Raw genomic sequence first — 14,110 nt, forward strand, 5'->3', positions numbered from 1 at the left:
GCTTGTGACTGTAACTTCTAACGTGTGTGATTGGGTCGGTGCGTTTGTGTGTGAATGTGAGTATGCATGAGGTGGGATTTCATAATGAACGATATTGAATAACGTTGATGCACAAGAACAGATAAAAACAAATATTTAATAGATGTTTTTGGTAAATTATACTATGGTACATTTTTACTTTGATACAACAGCTATATACATGAACACAATTTAAGATGTTTTTTCAAATTCTATCAGAATTAAAAGTTAACATTTCACCAACTTGGAAGTGCAAGATGGTAATACAAAGTTGCATGGCCTAAATTTCTGAAATGTTTGATGTACACTAACTGTGATAATGACACAGATAAAGCCTTGACAAATTAGTTTCCTGGGTTAACATAAAGTGCAACTCCCTGGTGATGTAAACTGGTGACCCTTAGCATACACTGCACACTGAATATAGAATACACTGTTCCTCCTGCTTTCTTTATGCAAAAGAGACTTTCTCTATTTCTATTGCTTCAAAAATGAATACCTTCTATCTGCTGACCTTTTCCCCTCTGCCGTAGGAGAAGCTGTGTTTTCTCTCCACTTATCGTAAATGATAAATTATAAGCTGCTTACGTGAAAGTGACATTGATCAATGAAGACATTAAACAGGCTTTAATGGTGTAGGAAGAGCACTTGGTTGTTTTGCATTTGTTTAAAATGCGAGAAGGTCATAAACGTGGGCTGGTAACTCAGGTCATTAAAGTGCGCTTTAATGAGAACCTTTAATGTCGGAGCAGCATATAGATGCAGGTTTAATCTCTTCCCAGTCGCAAATGCACTATAACATCCTCTCAGAAACACACAAACATGATTATGCTTAAACTAATGCACACAGTCTTGCACTCTACTCAATGAAAATAAAAGCCCTTAGTGAAAGGCTCCTATTAGACTAAATGAGTGTGAATTAAAAGTTATTAGACAGTAGGATAACGGGACAATATTAGTAGGAACATATTTGCCCACACTGATAACAAAAGGTTTGGTGATTTGTTTTTGTTTGAACTGTAGTGCAGAACTTCTTTTTTATGTGTGGCACTGTGTGTTTTTATTTCATATAGCCTTGTGCCTCGGGGATAATGTCAAAGTCACTTAGAGGGATGCAATATTGCATATCTTCCCTTAGTTCCTGTTTGTAGCAGAGACAGAAAAGAGGCAGAGATGAGAAGCAGGTCTGCCTGACAGAGAAACGTGGCCTCGACATATTAATTGTGTGCCGTTCTGTACTCTCTGTCAAGCACCCTATATCGAATTTAATGTGCATTTGAGACGTTTGTCGTGTGTTATGTTAGTAGGACATTTCTCTTTGTTGCTCTCTGCAGAATCTCTCCCAGTGGCGGTGATCATCGGCATTGCTGTGGGAGCTTTTGTGGCCCTCATTGTCCTCATGGGCACCATCGGAGCATTCTGTTGCACCCGCTCCCAGAGAAGTACGTCTCCATTTCCTCCTGTTACATTCACTGAAGCATGCATGCCAAAGTACTGTATTGCCCCGCAAGCACACTAGATAAAAAAAAAATGTCCATCTATTCAAATGCAGATATTGTTTTCATTAATCTGATGCAAGATTTTGGTTGTCAGCTGCTTCAAGAAATTTCTTACACAAAAGATAAACTGCCGGAACATAGTGTCACACTACGATTAAATCACTTGTTGAGATGGACATCTTTTTATGGTGCAGGGATAGCCAGATTGTTATAAGGGCTCATTTCATGCAATCTCAGTCTGGCTGCATTCGCTTTTGAAGCTATTTACATCCTGCGCTATGTTCACTGCCACCCACCCATGTACCAAGTGACTCAGGTTAGAGACAGTCAGCCACTGTCTCTATCCAAGAACCAATTTGTGCTACTGGTCCCTTCAGCATGTCTATTGTCTGTATACTACAGAGGAAGCGCACCTGGTTATGCCCTCACTGCCCGTCTCCATCTGTGCTCACCAGAGAGAACTTGCAAGCAAAATTAAGACAGAAAGTAAGACTTTGTTATATGACAGTATCATCAGCATTGTCCCAAACAGAATGAGCCACCGTGGAAGGCTGTGTGAGATTGCATATGTATGCAGAAAAAGATAATCTTGTGTGTTGGCAGGAAACAAATGATTAATAATGCTGTGTATTGTTTTCGGGGGAAATGGGGGAGCTCTCACAAACCAAAACCCAGGGATCTTTTTGCTAAATTCTGCAATACTGCAAACTGCACTGAGGGGAAATTATAATGTCAACAAATACAGAATGGTGTTCTTCCAGCTTATTGAGATATACGTGTCGTCTGTTGTTGCCAGATCTGAAAGGAGTCGTGTCGGTGAAAAATGACATCCGAGTGGAGATTGTACACAAAGACCACAATGCAGCACGAGAAAACGAAGAACACACCTCCATGAAACAACTGATGGTGAGTGTGAGTGTCGCAACATACTACTTTCCACTTCTTGTGCCTGTTTTCAGAAATAAAATCTCTACTTTTTTTATATATTTTTGTCCTTTGTAAAGCTAAGGTTGGCAATCTTCAGAAACGAGCAAGAGTATGCAAGATTTTTAAAAACGATCAACCAAAAAATAGGTTTGACAGGGTAGTCATTGTAACCGGTGTTACACGGTGTTCGGGCATACAGTTTATAAGTGTTGCCACAAGTTTATTAACCGGTGGGAAAATATCCTTTTTTTGTCAGAGCATTTGATTTATTGATTGCTGTCGGGTTGTAATGATAATTTCCACAAATATATCCAAAAATGTTTTTGAAGATGATTACCAACCCTAGCTTTAAGCTGCCAGTAACATAATGAATGTACTTTACTATTGTCATTGCTATTTCCTGTGGAATAAATTACCATGTAAATGATGTTTATTTAAATGAGTAATGGAAGAACAGAAATGCATTTAGATTGTATATGTGCTGTAGTCAAAGCATAGGGGCTATATTTATCAATATGATGCCACAAGTCCTATGAGCAGAACAGACCCCAATACATTGTATCTATGCAGATGCTAATGCATACTGGGTAATCCTACAGTGGGTGTACTTCTGTATCTACATGCCTTCTGGACACACAAAGAACTGTTTCCTCTTTGGAGCTGTACCAGTGTTTCGGTTATCATGCAGCTTGCTCCAGGGCTGGGCTATTTGCAGTGTTAGGTTTTACATTTTTCTTTCAAAAACACTTAATACAGTCGGTACTTGATGTTAGCGCAGGGAAATGAGCTTAGCTACCTTACAAATCTGCATTCTGTTAAGATAAATAAAAGATATTCACGGATGCATTATTAATGCTCCCTGCAAGCCCTGAGTGAAGGTGAAACACATCTGACTGATATTAGAAAAGAAGAACAAGTGATGAAAGTGAAATCCTTCCGTCTCAAAATGTCTTTTTACTCTGAGTGGAGGAGTTTTCGGAAACTACACAGACTCTTTGTATATGCTTTTTCTTGATTTCTCTGCAGGTTGAACGAGGAGAGTTCCAGCAGGAGTCTGTTCTGAAGCAGCTGGAGGTATTACAGGAGGAAGAGAAGGAGTATCAGCACATTAAGGTACGACTCGTGAACAGAGACAGCGTGAGGGCGAGTAAAAGGTGGTGAGAGGGAGAGCGCCTTTGGGGTAGAGGGTGGTCTTTAACTCTGGAGACCAAAATAGCAGAAAAGCATTAATCCCTCTCCTGCTACACATGATTTTCCAAGGATTAATCCAGAGGCAAAATGACTCATGTTAGAGGTCTGATTTTTATTAATTAGTCTCTCATCAAAGGCGGTTCAAGAAATTAAAAGCTGGTTGGCCTTTAAGCTGTTATTGAAGTTGCTTAAAGTGTTACTTACACCATATAGATTGGATTGGAAAGTTTTAAAGGACGTATAGGACTGGGAGAACACTGATTTTCTCTCAGCAGCATTTCTGTGTGCCATTATTAAATACTCAATTTGGAATATACTTGACTCTTTCAAAATCGTTTTCTTTAAAGCAACATTTTGTTCCCATTGATGTGCTATCTGTCAAATCAAAACCGTTTGGACCTGCAGATAAACTCCTGAACTCCTGCAGTCTATTAAGAACATTCACAGTTTGATTCAGATTTAATAATGATGCTCTTTTTGGTCCCAGTGTTGTAATTTCAGTGCAGAATTACTGTACGGGTGTGTTCGTGAAGTCTTACAATATTACTGTTAGATACGCAAATGTTCCCTGTTTTTAAATAAATGACTCAGCTCTTCTTTTTTTTGTACCCATATACTAAATACCGTTTCTCTGCTCAGCCTATTTTTCTTATATATTGTTGAGTGCACACTGTCAGAAGTGTGTTTCTCTTTCTTTTTTAAAGGGGACCTATTATGCTTTTGTGCTTTTTCCCTTTCCTTTGTGTGTTATATAGTTTTTTGTGTATGTTAAAGGTCGGCAAAGGTACAAAGTCCAAAGTCCACAACAAAGAGAGTTACACTCCCCCACAGAAACACTGCTCCTGAACTGCCTGAAACACCTCGCTTGAAGTCTTTCCTTTTCTTCTGTAACATGGTGATGTCACCAAGTTTGGCATGCCCTAAAACAAAGCTACTTAGAGGGGAGCTGGAGCGGAGTCTGAAGAGTTAGTTTGGTTGACCAGTCACAACAGTGGACCAGCTGACCAATCAGAGCATGTAAAGATGTTCTAGTAAAAACCCCAAATACCTGAAAATAAGCATAATAGGTCCTTTTTAATATTAGTCAGAAACAATCTATAATTCTAAAAAGTCACAAAACCTTCTAACAGAAACACACCATTGTAGTTCATTTGAGGGTAAAGTACAATCAATAAGAGGCTCATCATGTTACCTAAATCACACTGTGTCTATATTAACCCTTTGGGTCACTGTGTAAAGATCAATGATGTAATCTTAACAACCAGCTACAGTATGCAGTTGATTTTAATCCCATCACCACCAAATAGGCCATCAGCATGTGAGAAAGAAAGAGTAAACAAAGCGTGAGTCACAGCCCAGCTTCGACCCCTCTGGTGGCAGGTAACAAAAGACAATAAAGCTATATTTAGAAACTTGATATATGAGTCTGACCGCATGCTCTCCATCCACCGTTTGATCAATGACATCCACTCCATGTGGACTTCCTCTGATATCAATAAAGCTGCTCCTTTGGAACCTATACGCAGGCTGGATCTGTACATTTGAAAAAAGACATTCTGGTCAGATCCAACCAAATGGGTCTCATTCAGTGAAGCCGGGATTCAATGAATATAATAAAAGTGATTTTGGTGCCATTTATAGCTGTCCGCCCATTTACATGGCAATGAATGGATCAGTCAGTACAGACGAGGCGATTTGCTGTCAGTTCTCCCATTGCACATGAAAGCACTTTACCACTTGTAACTCTTGCAATAAATGACCTGCATACGATTTGGCAGATTGTTCAGATTCATGTTTAAAGCCCCCTTTTACTCTCTGATGGGCTAACTTCAAGTGAAGGACACCTTCTCTTCTCTTCTATGTGTGCATTATTCTACCATTGTAAAGCAACCTGTGAAACTACAATTTCTCCTGTACAAGGTTCCATTCATATTAGTCAATTGTTCATTGTTTGCAGCAATTAACAGCAATACACTATTATACACTATTTATTTTTATTTTTTTCCCATTTAGGGTATACTGTAGTAGATTATGTGTCAAAGAAATAGAAATAAAAATAAAACAAATTTACTGTATAAAATAAATAGTTACAGTGGCACATTATACTGTGCATTAACCAAAAGTTAAATTAAATGTAATCAGAAATACACTGCGGTCTGTCCTTAAAGGAACAGTAGGATTTGGCGACATCTAGTGATTGTGGTAACGTGAGCCTCCAAATTTAAAACCATGGTAACGCCGTTCACCTCCCTCAGAGGTCATCCATACCATAATAACACTACTTCAGGAGTAACGGAAGTCAGACGTCAGCTGGCAGTACTATGTTTTTACACTCTTACCGCATATTCACAAGTGTGTCGGAGAACTACGGTGGCCTTCAAGTAACGTAAAAACGTGAAAGGCTCTTTCTAGAGCCAGTTTTTGGTTTGTCCGTTCTGGGCTACTGTGGAAACATGGCGCAACATGGTGGACTCCGTGAAGAGGACCCGCTCCCTATGTAGATATGAAGGACTCATTCTAAGCTAACAAAAACACTAGGATTATTAGTTTCAGGTGATTATACACTAATGAAAACATAGTTATTAATATTATATTCCATTTCTGCTAATAAAAATGTTACACACTGTTCCTTTAAAACTTAAATACATTGAAACAGCCTCTCTGCAACTTGTTTCCACATCCTTTTCTTATGCAAGACAAATTCTCAATATTTATGTCTAAGTTGCTGTTAAAGTTATTCCAATATGCGGTGAATGTGTTTACTATCCCTTAAGAAGAACCCCCTCGGTGCGTTTCATGTAAATGCATCGGTAAATCAAGCACAGCGGATTATCTCAGCAGGTGTTTATGCCACCTCTGACCTGAATTCTTGTCGGCAAGACTGTAGATGAGTTTTCACACTGCAGTTTATATTTAACAAAGACGGCATCACCATTCTGACCCTATATGAGGGGACGTAGGTGATGTCCGTTCCGACTCTGCTGCAGCGTACCGGGGCTTAACGGTGCCACAGAACCAAATTGTGACCTGCTCATTAGTCCTTTTGTCCAAAGGGATGTTGGTGTTGGCTCCCTGGAGTGTGCTTCTGTTGTTTGCATGCTTACCTGCTCCCTCTGGGGACGGATCTTTTTGATCCCAGTTAATGACAACGTGCACGAGGCGAGAGCAGAGGGGGGGACTGAACAAGAGATGAAGGCCAGACGCAAACAATCTCCCTGTCTGATAATGACAAGCATAACGAGAATCCTCTCAGCTTCCCTCTCTCGTTTCCCCATTATGAGCATTCTTCCTTTGGGATTTGCCACCACGCTCGCTGTGCTTGACATTCACATACTTTCTCAAGATGACATGAAAACACACACACACACACACACTCAATGCCCTAACTGGACCCTTAGCAACACCACGGCGCCTGCAGCCTAGCAGACAAACAGCTGTAGCATCAGAAGCCATTTAAGTGCAAACATGAAATCACAGACACTACATTCCGTTTAGGTCCAATTAAAGCTGCTATGTGAGTGAACTTTGCGGTGACACGTCGGATGCCACACTATGAATCATCAAGGCCCGCTTAATTAGCGAGAAACATGATTTTAAGGTTAGCGTGGGGGCTGAGTAAATCCTAGCACTAAGCTTTGCCGCTGTTTTTGTTTTTTCTCGTGATGTACACGGCAGCCTGTTTCCTTATTTATTCAGAAAATATGAAAGGTAATTACCGTCAGTTTGACCTTGGCTCCTGTTGAGCCTTGAGATGATTACATGAAAAATGCAAGCGGATGGTTTTCTTTTACGCCTCTTTGTCCTATTTTAATTTGCTATAGCATCGAAAAATATAATAATGATAATAATAATCTGTCTTTTCTGTGTTTTTAATAGGACCCTACAAATGGCTACTACAGTGTCAATACCTTTAAGGAGCACCACACGCCTACCATGGCTGGGAATCAGTCCACTGAGGTGAGGAACCCCACCAACACAGGTACCCTGGGCAAGCAGCGGGTACCTACAGGCATGTCCTTCACCAACATCTACTCCACTCTGGGAGCAGGTCCCAACCGTCTCTATGACTACAGCCAGCGCTTCGTGCTGGGCATGGGCAGCAGCTCCATCGAGCTGTGCGAGCGGGAGTTCCAGCGCGGCTCGCTCAGCGACTCCAGCTCTTTTATCGACACGCAGTGTGACAGCAGCGTCAGCAGCTACAGTAAGCCGGACGGCTACGTGCAGTTCGACAAAGACAGCAAGGCGTCGGCCTCCTCCTCCTCCCACTACTCCCAGTCCTCCTCGCAGAACTCAGACCTCACCCGGCCGCTCCAGAAGCGCATGCAGACCCACGTCTGACCACCAAGGAGGGAGAGCGTTTGGACGGGGTGTAACAAGCAGCCGGGATTGTAAAACTGTGACAGAATCAGCTCCCAGGAGCTCCTAAAGTAACAATGTTACCGTTTCCACTGGATGCTGGTTGGCTTTAATACACCATGTGACTTGTTCAGACTTCTCAATGTCCCAAAAAAGTGGATCAAGAAGCCTTATATTTCCCTCACGCTTAACTCATCAGCCACCTCCTTTTTTTAGCCCATAATCAGAATCGTGCCACAGAGAGGTTATTTGCCAACACGGAGAAAACACAAGTTTGGAATTTGAACATTCAATTCTCCGTTTCTGCAGCGGAATTGTCAGCAGAGGGCAGGAATACTACAAAGGCTTTGTGTGACAATCAGCTCCCCTGGCAAAGACCGTTTTTGCATTTTGAAGATTGTCATTCAGAAAAAAAACTGAGATTGTTGTTACGAGTGTTGAGGCACTCGGCACGAACGTCACGATAATGAGTGCCAGCCAATGTCCTGCTGCTCTGTTGTAGTTTTGAAGCACAAAAATGAATGTGCATGTGGTTTTTAGTTGTTAAAGCAATAACTCTTCCTCTCCCCACCTTCCGTTCAAACACAGTATGTTAAGCTTGGCTTGTTGAAACTCGTCTCTGTAGGTGGAAGAAAACTTTCTCCATGTGCCCACAGACGTCTGGAACGTTTAAAAGAATGACTGTTTTTTTTTTTTCTCTCCGCAGCAGTATCTGGGCCACAGAGCTGGGCAGATAAAGAGGGGCTGAGATCTCATTTTAAATCCCTGAGTCATTATTTTACTGTGACACAAAAAGAATATCAGTGTACATACGTGACTGTAATTTTCTTTTCTAGCATCTAATTTCTGACTCTTATTTCCCTCCCGGAGGACTCTAAATGAGACATGAGCACCTCTTCTTGTCCATATCTACTTTGCCTTGAGGGTGTGTTTGATCTGTGTCAATACAAACTTTCACTAAGCGAGATAGACATACACTATCAGCTCTTCTGTCGATGCGGAGCTGCGTCCTATACGGTTCTTACCGCACCAATTCCAGTTCCAAGGCGCGCGGCAGGAAAGCCCACAAACTGCAACGTGTGTTGCACTTGTGAGTTTCTCCTTCTGACGCCGCAGGTCATCAGCCATATACTTGAGGTTACCTGTCAAATGAAATGTAAACATTATCTTTTAGCTGAGCTTCTTATTGTGTGGTTATCCCATTGCTATTGTCAATATCACTGTTGACACTGGAGCTCAGTGCACCCTGACTGTATACCTACCTGTGATCGTGCCGGGGTCATGAAGAGCAAATTTAGAAAACGTGTTTAATTTTGCTCTCTGCTGTTCATTTTTTTTTGGCTATTGTGGAGCTGGTGGTGTCACACTGACTCTTATCAAGTGCATCCTTTTTATTTTGTTCTGTTTTGCACTGTCTGTGACATATATGAGATTGGATTTATTATTTAATCACTGACACTGTATTTGTTTTAGTTGAGAGTAGAGACAGTAGTGATTTAACTTGCAGCAACACAAACGTTCGTACTTAACATAAAATTTCAAAGGGAGCCTGTTGTCAGCGTCGTAGTCATGCATCGCGCATGTTTGGAGGCAGAACAGAGTAACGACTGGGGAGTGTTGCTTTTTTGCAGTACTGAACACCTGGAATCTGAATGCAGATGTGTGCACAGTGCAGATACTGCAAAGCAATTGGGCAAAAGGAGTTTACCTTTATTCTAACCTGGATTCGACCACAAACTGCACTATAGGGCTGATTACATCGAGGCACATCGCTAAAGTGCGCCTTGGCAAATTGCGTCGGCCGAAACAGAGGTGCGCCTGTGGAGTTTGCAACCAGATGATTTAAGCGCATCCAAAAAAACGCTAGAATATAGCAACACACAGCGCCAGAGAGGAGCACACGGCAGGAGCACCGTATAGGAAAACAGTGGTTTTGCTGCTGAAGCGTTTCTAGCTACACATCTCAGTGTGATCAACCCTTATGCCAGGTTAAATTTGGACCTCTAAATAAGATGTTAACCCAACAAACGTTGTGATCACAACTCATTGCTGTCTCCTTAAGCAGGCCCTCTAATAAGGACAACCATTTACAGTAAACATAGATCATTTCTGTAACAGCCGCAGTCACATCATACATTACGTCACATTTGATTTCAGCCATCAAAAGCCGCGTATGTCTTTCAAGGTCTGTTCCAGCCATACTTTAAAGAATCAGCTTGTTTGTTATTTGATCAGTTGTTTGAAGGGTAAAGAGGAGTTCCTGGAAAATAACCGCAGATTGCTATAAAACAGTGCGCCCAAAATGCCAGTGTCACTTTTGTTTTGTCGAATCAAACTGTAATGTGACAGAAAGTATATTAGGTTACAGTGTATCTTATCTAATTAGGTCGTTTTCAGTATCTTCCATAGCGGAGCAGTCAACTGGGATGAAGTGAGCCTGAAATAACCCATAAAAAAAAACAAGGACAGCATTTCCAAACAAAAGCAAGTTGTTGTTGTAAGCACTTTATGTTTGATTATATTCAGGGCATTTGAATGGGCTTTTCCAATTGAGTGGCAGTGGTTTGGACTCTAATTTTACAAATGGATTGGCGCCCATTGTACAGCTTAAGACAAAAAGCTCTGTTTCAACGCTGATAATCCAGTTTGGCACTTAGCAGACTGTATATAAATCTCTAATGCTGTCTTTCTCTGTATATAATTTCTCCTGGCTTTTCTTTCTCTCTCAGTCCGATTTCACTATATTAGAGCTCCACAAATCCACGTGGCATCCAAACTGTACGCCCAGACAAACATTTTTCTCTTTGTTTCCCTTCCAAAAAATTTCATCAACCTCACTTGTTTCCCACAAATTCCATGAAAGGCTTGCGTGAGCAGTTTCTCTTCGCCCAGATCTCACGGGGGGGAAACTCTCGCTCTGCACACCGAGCACACGGAAGGCTATAGGATGAGAAGCTAAGCTTAGCTGGGACAGCTTTGAAGTGAGATGCAGTAAGAGGTTATTATACCTTCAGCCCTTCTGAGAGATGCCCAGATGCCCAGCAATATATTGCATTTGGCACCATGATGACTGTCAAGTATGCCTGGGCCGGGGTTTTTTTTAATACATTTTTCTCAGCAGTTATGAGTGCAAATTCGTACCTTGATATCGGCAGGAGTCAATTCCAGCGTGATCTAGTTTGCATGGGACAGAATACATTTTTATTATTATTTGCATATGTTATGCATCGTTTAACATCGACAGCTTCAGATTTCAAACATGTCCAACATTCAGAATGCCGACGTGAAGCGTGTCTCTCCCTCAAAACAAAACTAATTTGCTTTCCCCTCCGAAGGGTCCAGTTTTACTTATCTGATGCAGCTCCAGCACTGATCCAAACATAATGCATTTTCCCAGTCCAGAGAATCTGCACACTGCACAGCAAACAGATAAATATTTGATAGGCCAGCCTTCTGTCCCATCCCCCCCCCCTGGCAGCAGCTACAGTGGGCATGAGAGTACAGCAGGAAGCGACTGCCATGTCAGTCTTTGGGAATCAAAGCCCATGTGGGGACAAAGTCTGCCCCGCTCACCTGTGGACGCCTCTCCGGCTGGTGCTGGCGACGCCTGTTTGCCTGGCTACGAGCGCCGCACAGATGCCAGGGCATAACAGATGAATAAACACAAAGACCCGGAACAATTACAAGGGGTTGCTGTCCTTTCCTGATAAAACAAAGCAGCCCTTTTTCAGAGCCGAGGATGCAGGGTAGTCTATATTATTCAGAGATGCTAAAGACTAGCCTGTAGTGCAATGGATAAGGACATTTGAAAGGTGAGGGACAGAGGTTATGAGCAGTGTGAAGTGAAGATTTGTTGTTTGTAAAGGCTTCTCTGCCCACTGGCTATATTCTATTTGTTTATTGCACAAAACCTTTTGCTTGGTCTGAATAAACTGGGGAAAAATGGATAAAGAACCGCTGAATATTAGTACTGCCAATATCTCGCCTATGCCTGCAAAGGGTGGTTTACATGAGGCTATTTGAAGTCTCCCTCATTGTATGATAAGTGTCTGTGATGGAACACATTAGGGAGGATGCCATTTGAAACATTGAATTGATCAAAATAACCCTTTCTTTACTGTGTAAATGCTTTCTATCACTCTGTTTATCTCTTTCTCTCTCACTTCTTTTCTTTTCTACCAACCAATACCTTGTTAGTACTTTAATAACTGTAAGGACAAGGGCCTGGGCTAAATACTATTTGCAAATAATCCTCAGAGTTTGCTTCAGCCTGCAGGGCACACGGGGAATCAGTGTGGTTTGGTTTGCAGCATACAGTGTACGATAAGTCACAGAAGACTGAAAGAATCACAGAAAAGCATTTGAAAGTCAAATGAGTGCGCTTCTCTGCGATTGGTCGAATCGTTCTGCACTCCTAATGAAGCAAACTAGTTTGCAAATACTACATGACCCAGGTCTGAAAAAGTACTTAACTTAGACGGTCATTTCGAGAGTTTGTATAAATAGTGAAACATAATTGTAATGAAAAGACAACATGTAAATTACTGGGTAAACCACTATTTTCAGGCGGTGGCCCTCTGTATCTAAGAAAAAAAAGAAAAATGGTTGTATTTTAACTGTACTGGTCTGTGAATCTATGATGCTTTTGCTCTGTATATTTGGAGAATAAAAATGATGTTTGAGTTTGTGTTTACTTTGCTCTCTTGTCCGTCACTGGGAATGAATGAGATGTTGAGTGAGATTCACATGGGATGCTTTTACTGCTATATGAACACATCATTTGCTCCGAAGTTCAGGAGGATATTTCTGGAGACGGAGAGTCTGCATTTACAAACTGAAAGCCTTCAGACGCAATCACTTCTGATCAGTGGTCTCACTGAGAGGGAGATAGTACTTTTGTAGATTGGAAATGTTGCGTTTCGGCTTCACTCAGGTATACTGTACTTTTTCTGTAATGACCAACCTTGGTCAAAAACCAACTGCTAAATATTTAAAACTTAAAATTAAATTATATTAAATATGCAATTCAGTGGAAAAATGTGCCCATAAAACTGGGAGAAGAGGTAAAGGGGAAAAAATATTTACAAAATGTAAGATGGGTAACTAATAATTAAGCAAAAGTGACAAAAAAAGATAAGCTTATAAATTCAACTGAACTGCTCTAGAGCCTAAGCATAATTCAACGAAACAGAACTTTTTGGGTAAAGCAACATAGTGAGCTCTCCTCTAACCAAGAGACGCTGCCTTCAGATCCTCACTGCAGGATTATATAGTCTATGCAGACCAATCTGCAGTAGATTGCAGGCGAGAGAAGACATTCCTCTTCTTAAAAAGGTGTGGCATAAATGAAGTGGTTCCTTAGAACACCCCTCTGGCTGTATCAGAATGGCACAGTCCAATTATCCAGACCCATAGGCAAGTGTGATATCAGCTGGCTTTTTGCCAGGAGGAACGTCGGCTACAGGACACTGTAAGGGAAGTCCTTATCACTTTGCACAACACCTTAACTCAATTTACAATAGAACATTACATATTGTCTGCAGCTTTTCGCTTGTGTTGTGTCTTGTCTTCAAAGTTAGCGCCTTGTGACAAACATAAGACCCACTTACTGTATATTGGCAACACTGACAAATTCCAATTTCAGGAAGTTTTGTGTAGGTGTATTTAGCACGTCCATGTGGTCTAGATTTCCGTTGAAACTAAATGTAGCTCCATTTCTGGGATTTGCACCAGTTACATGACATTCGAGAGAAAGAATGAGGATGAAACTAAGCGGATGCTGAATAAGGGGTGTATAGACAACACATTTTACAGCAACAGCCGAGGTGTTACGTTGCAAGAATAGAGACAATCAAACAGTCACATGCCTGACTCATCAACACGTTCTAATCTCAGCTCATCACACAGTCTACTGACATTTTGTCAGGTCCCCTTGGCGTCACTCTTCTAGCGCACTGGGAAGCCTAGCGCGTCAAACTATGATGCTCCACTGCGGTCGCAGTAAACGTGATTAATGTTGTGAATTCAATCAAGAACACTTAATTAGGTTTTAGCAACAAAACCACCTAGTTAAGTTTAGGAAAAAAGTACTTAGTTTGTAAAGTTTAAATGAAACTTAA

General features: G+C 41.3%; 1 protein-coding gene across 1 annotated transcript in view; it reads left to right on the forward strand.

The window, feature by feature from the left end:
• Positions 1-12,684, forward strand: part of kirrel3b (kirre like nephrin family adhesion molecule 3b) — a 193,156-nt gene extending 180,472 nt beyond the window's left edge. Inside the window, exons 15-19 of the mRNA XM_074641549.1 lie at positions 1,353-1,460; positions 1,920-2,003; positions 2,314-2,423; positions 3,471-3,557; positions 7,512-12,684. Of these exons, the coding sequence (XP_074497650.1) occupies positions 1,353-1,460; positions 1,920-2,003; positions 2,314-2,423; positions 3,471-3,557; positions 7,512-7,973 (851 nt within the window). The 3' untranslated portion in view covers positions 7,974-12,684. The remainder of the gene's footprint in view (positions 1-1,352; positions 1,461-1,919; positions 2,004-2,313; positions 2,424-3,470; positions 3,558-7,511) is intronic.
• The last annotated feature ends 1,426 nt before the right edge of the window (positions 12,685-14,110 follow it).

This window comes from Sebastes fasciatus, chromosome 7 (assembly GCF_043250625.1).
Source record: "Sebastes fasciatus isolate fSebFas1 chromosome 7, fSebFas1.pri, whole genome shotgun sequence".
NCBI classification, from domain to species: domain Eukaryota; kingdom Metazoa; phylum Chordata; class Actinopteri; order Perciformes; family Sebastidae; genus Sebastes; species Sebastes fasciatus.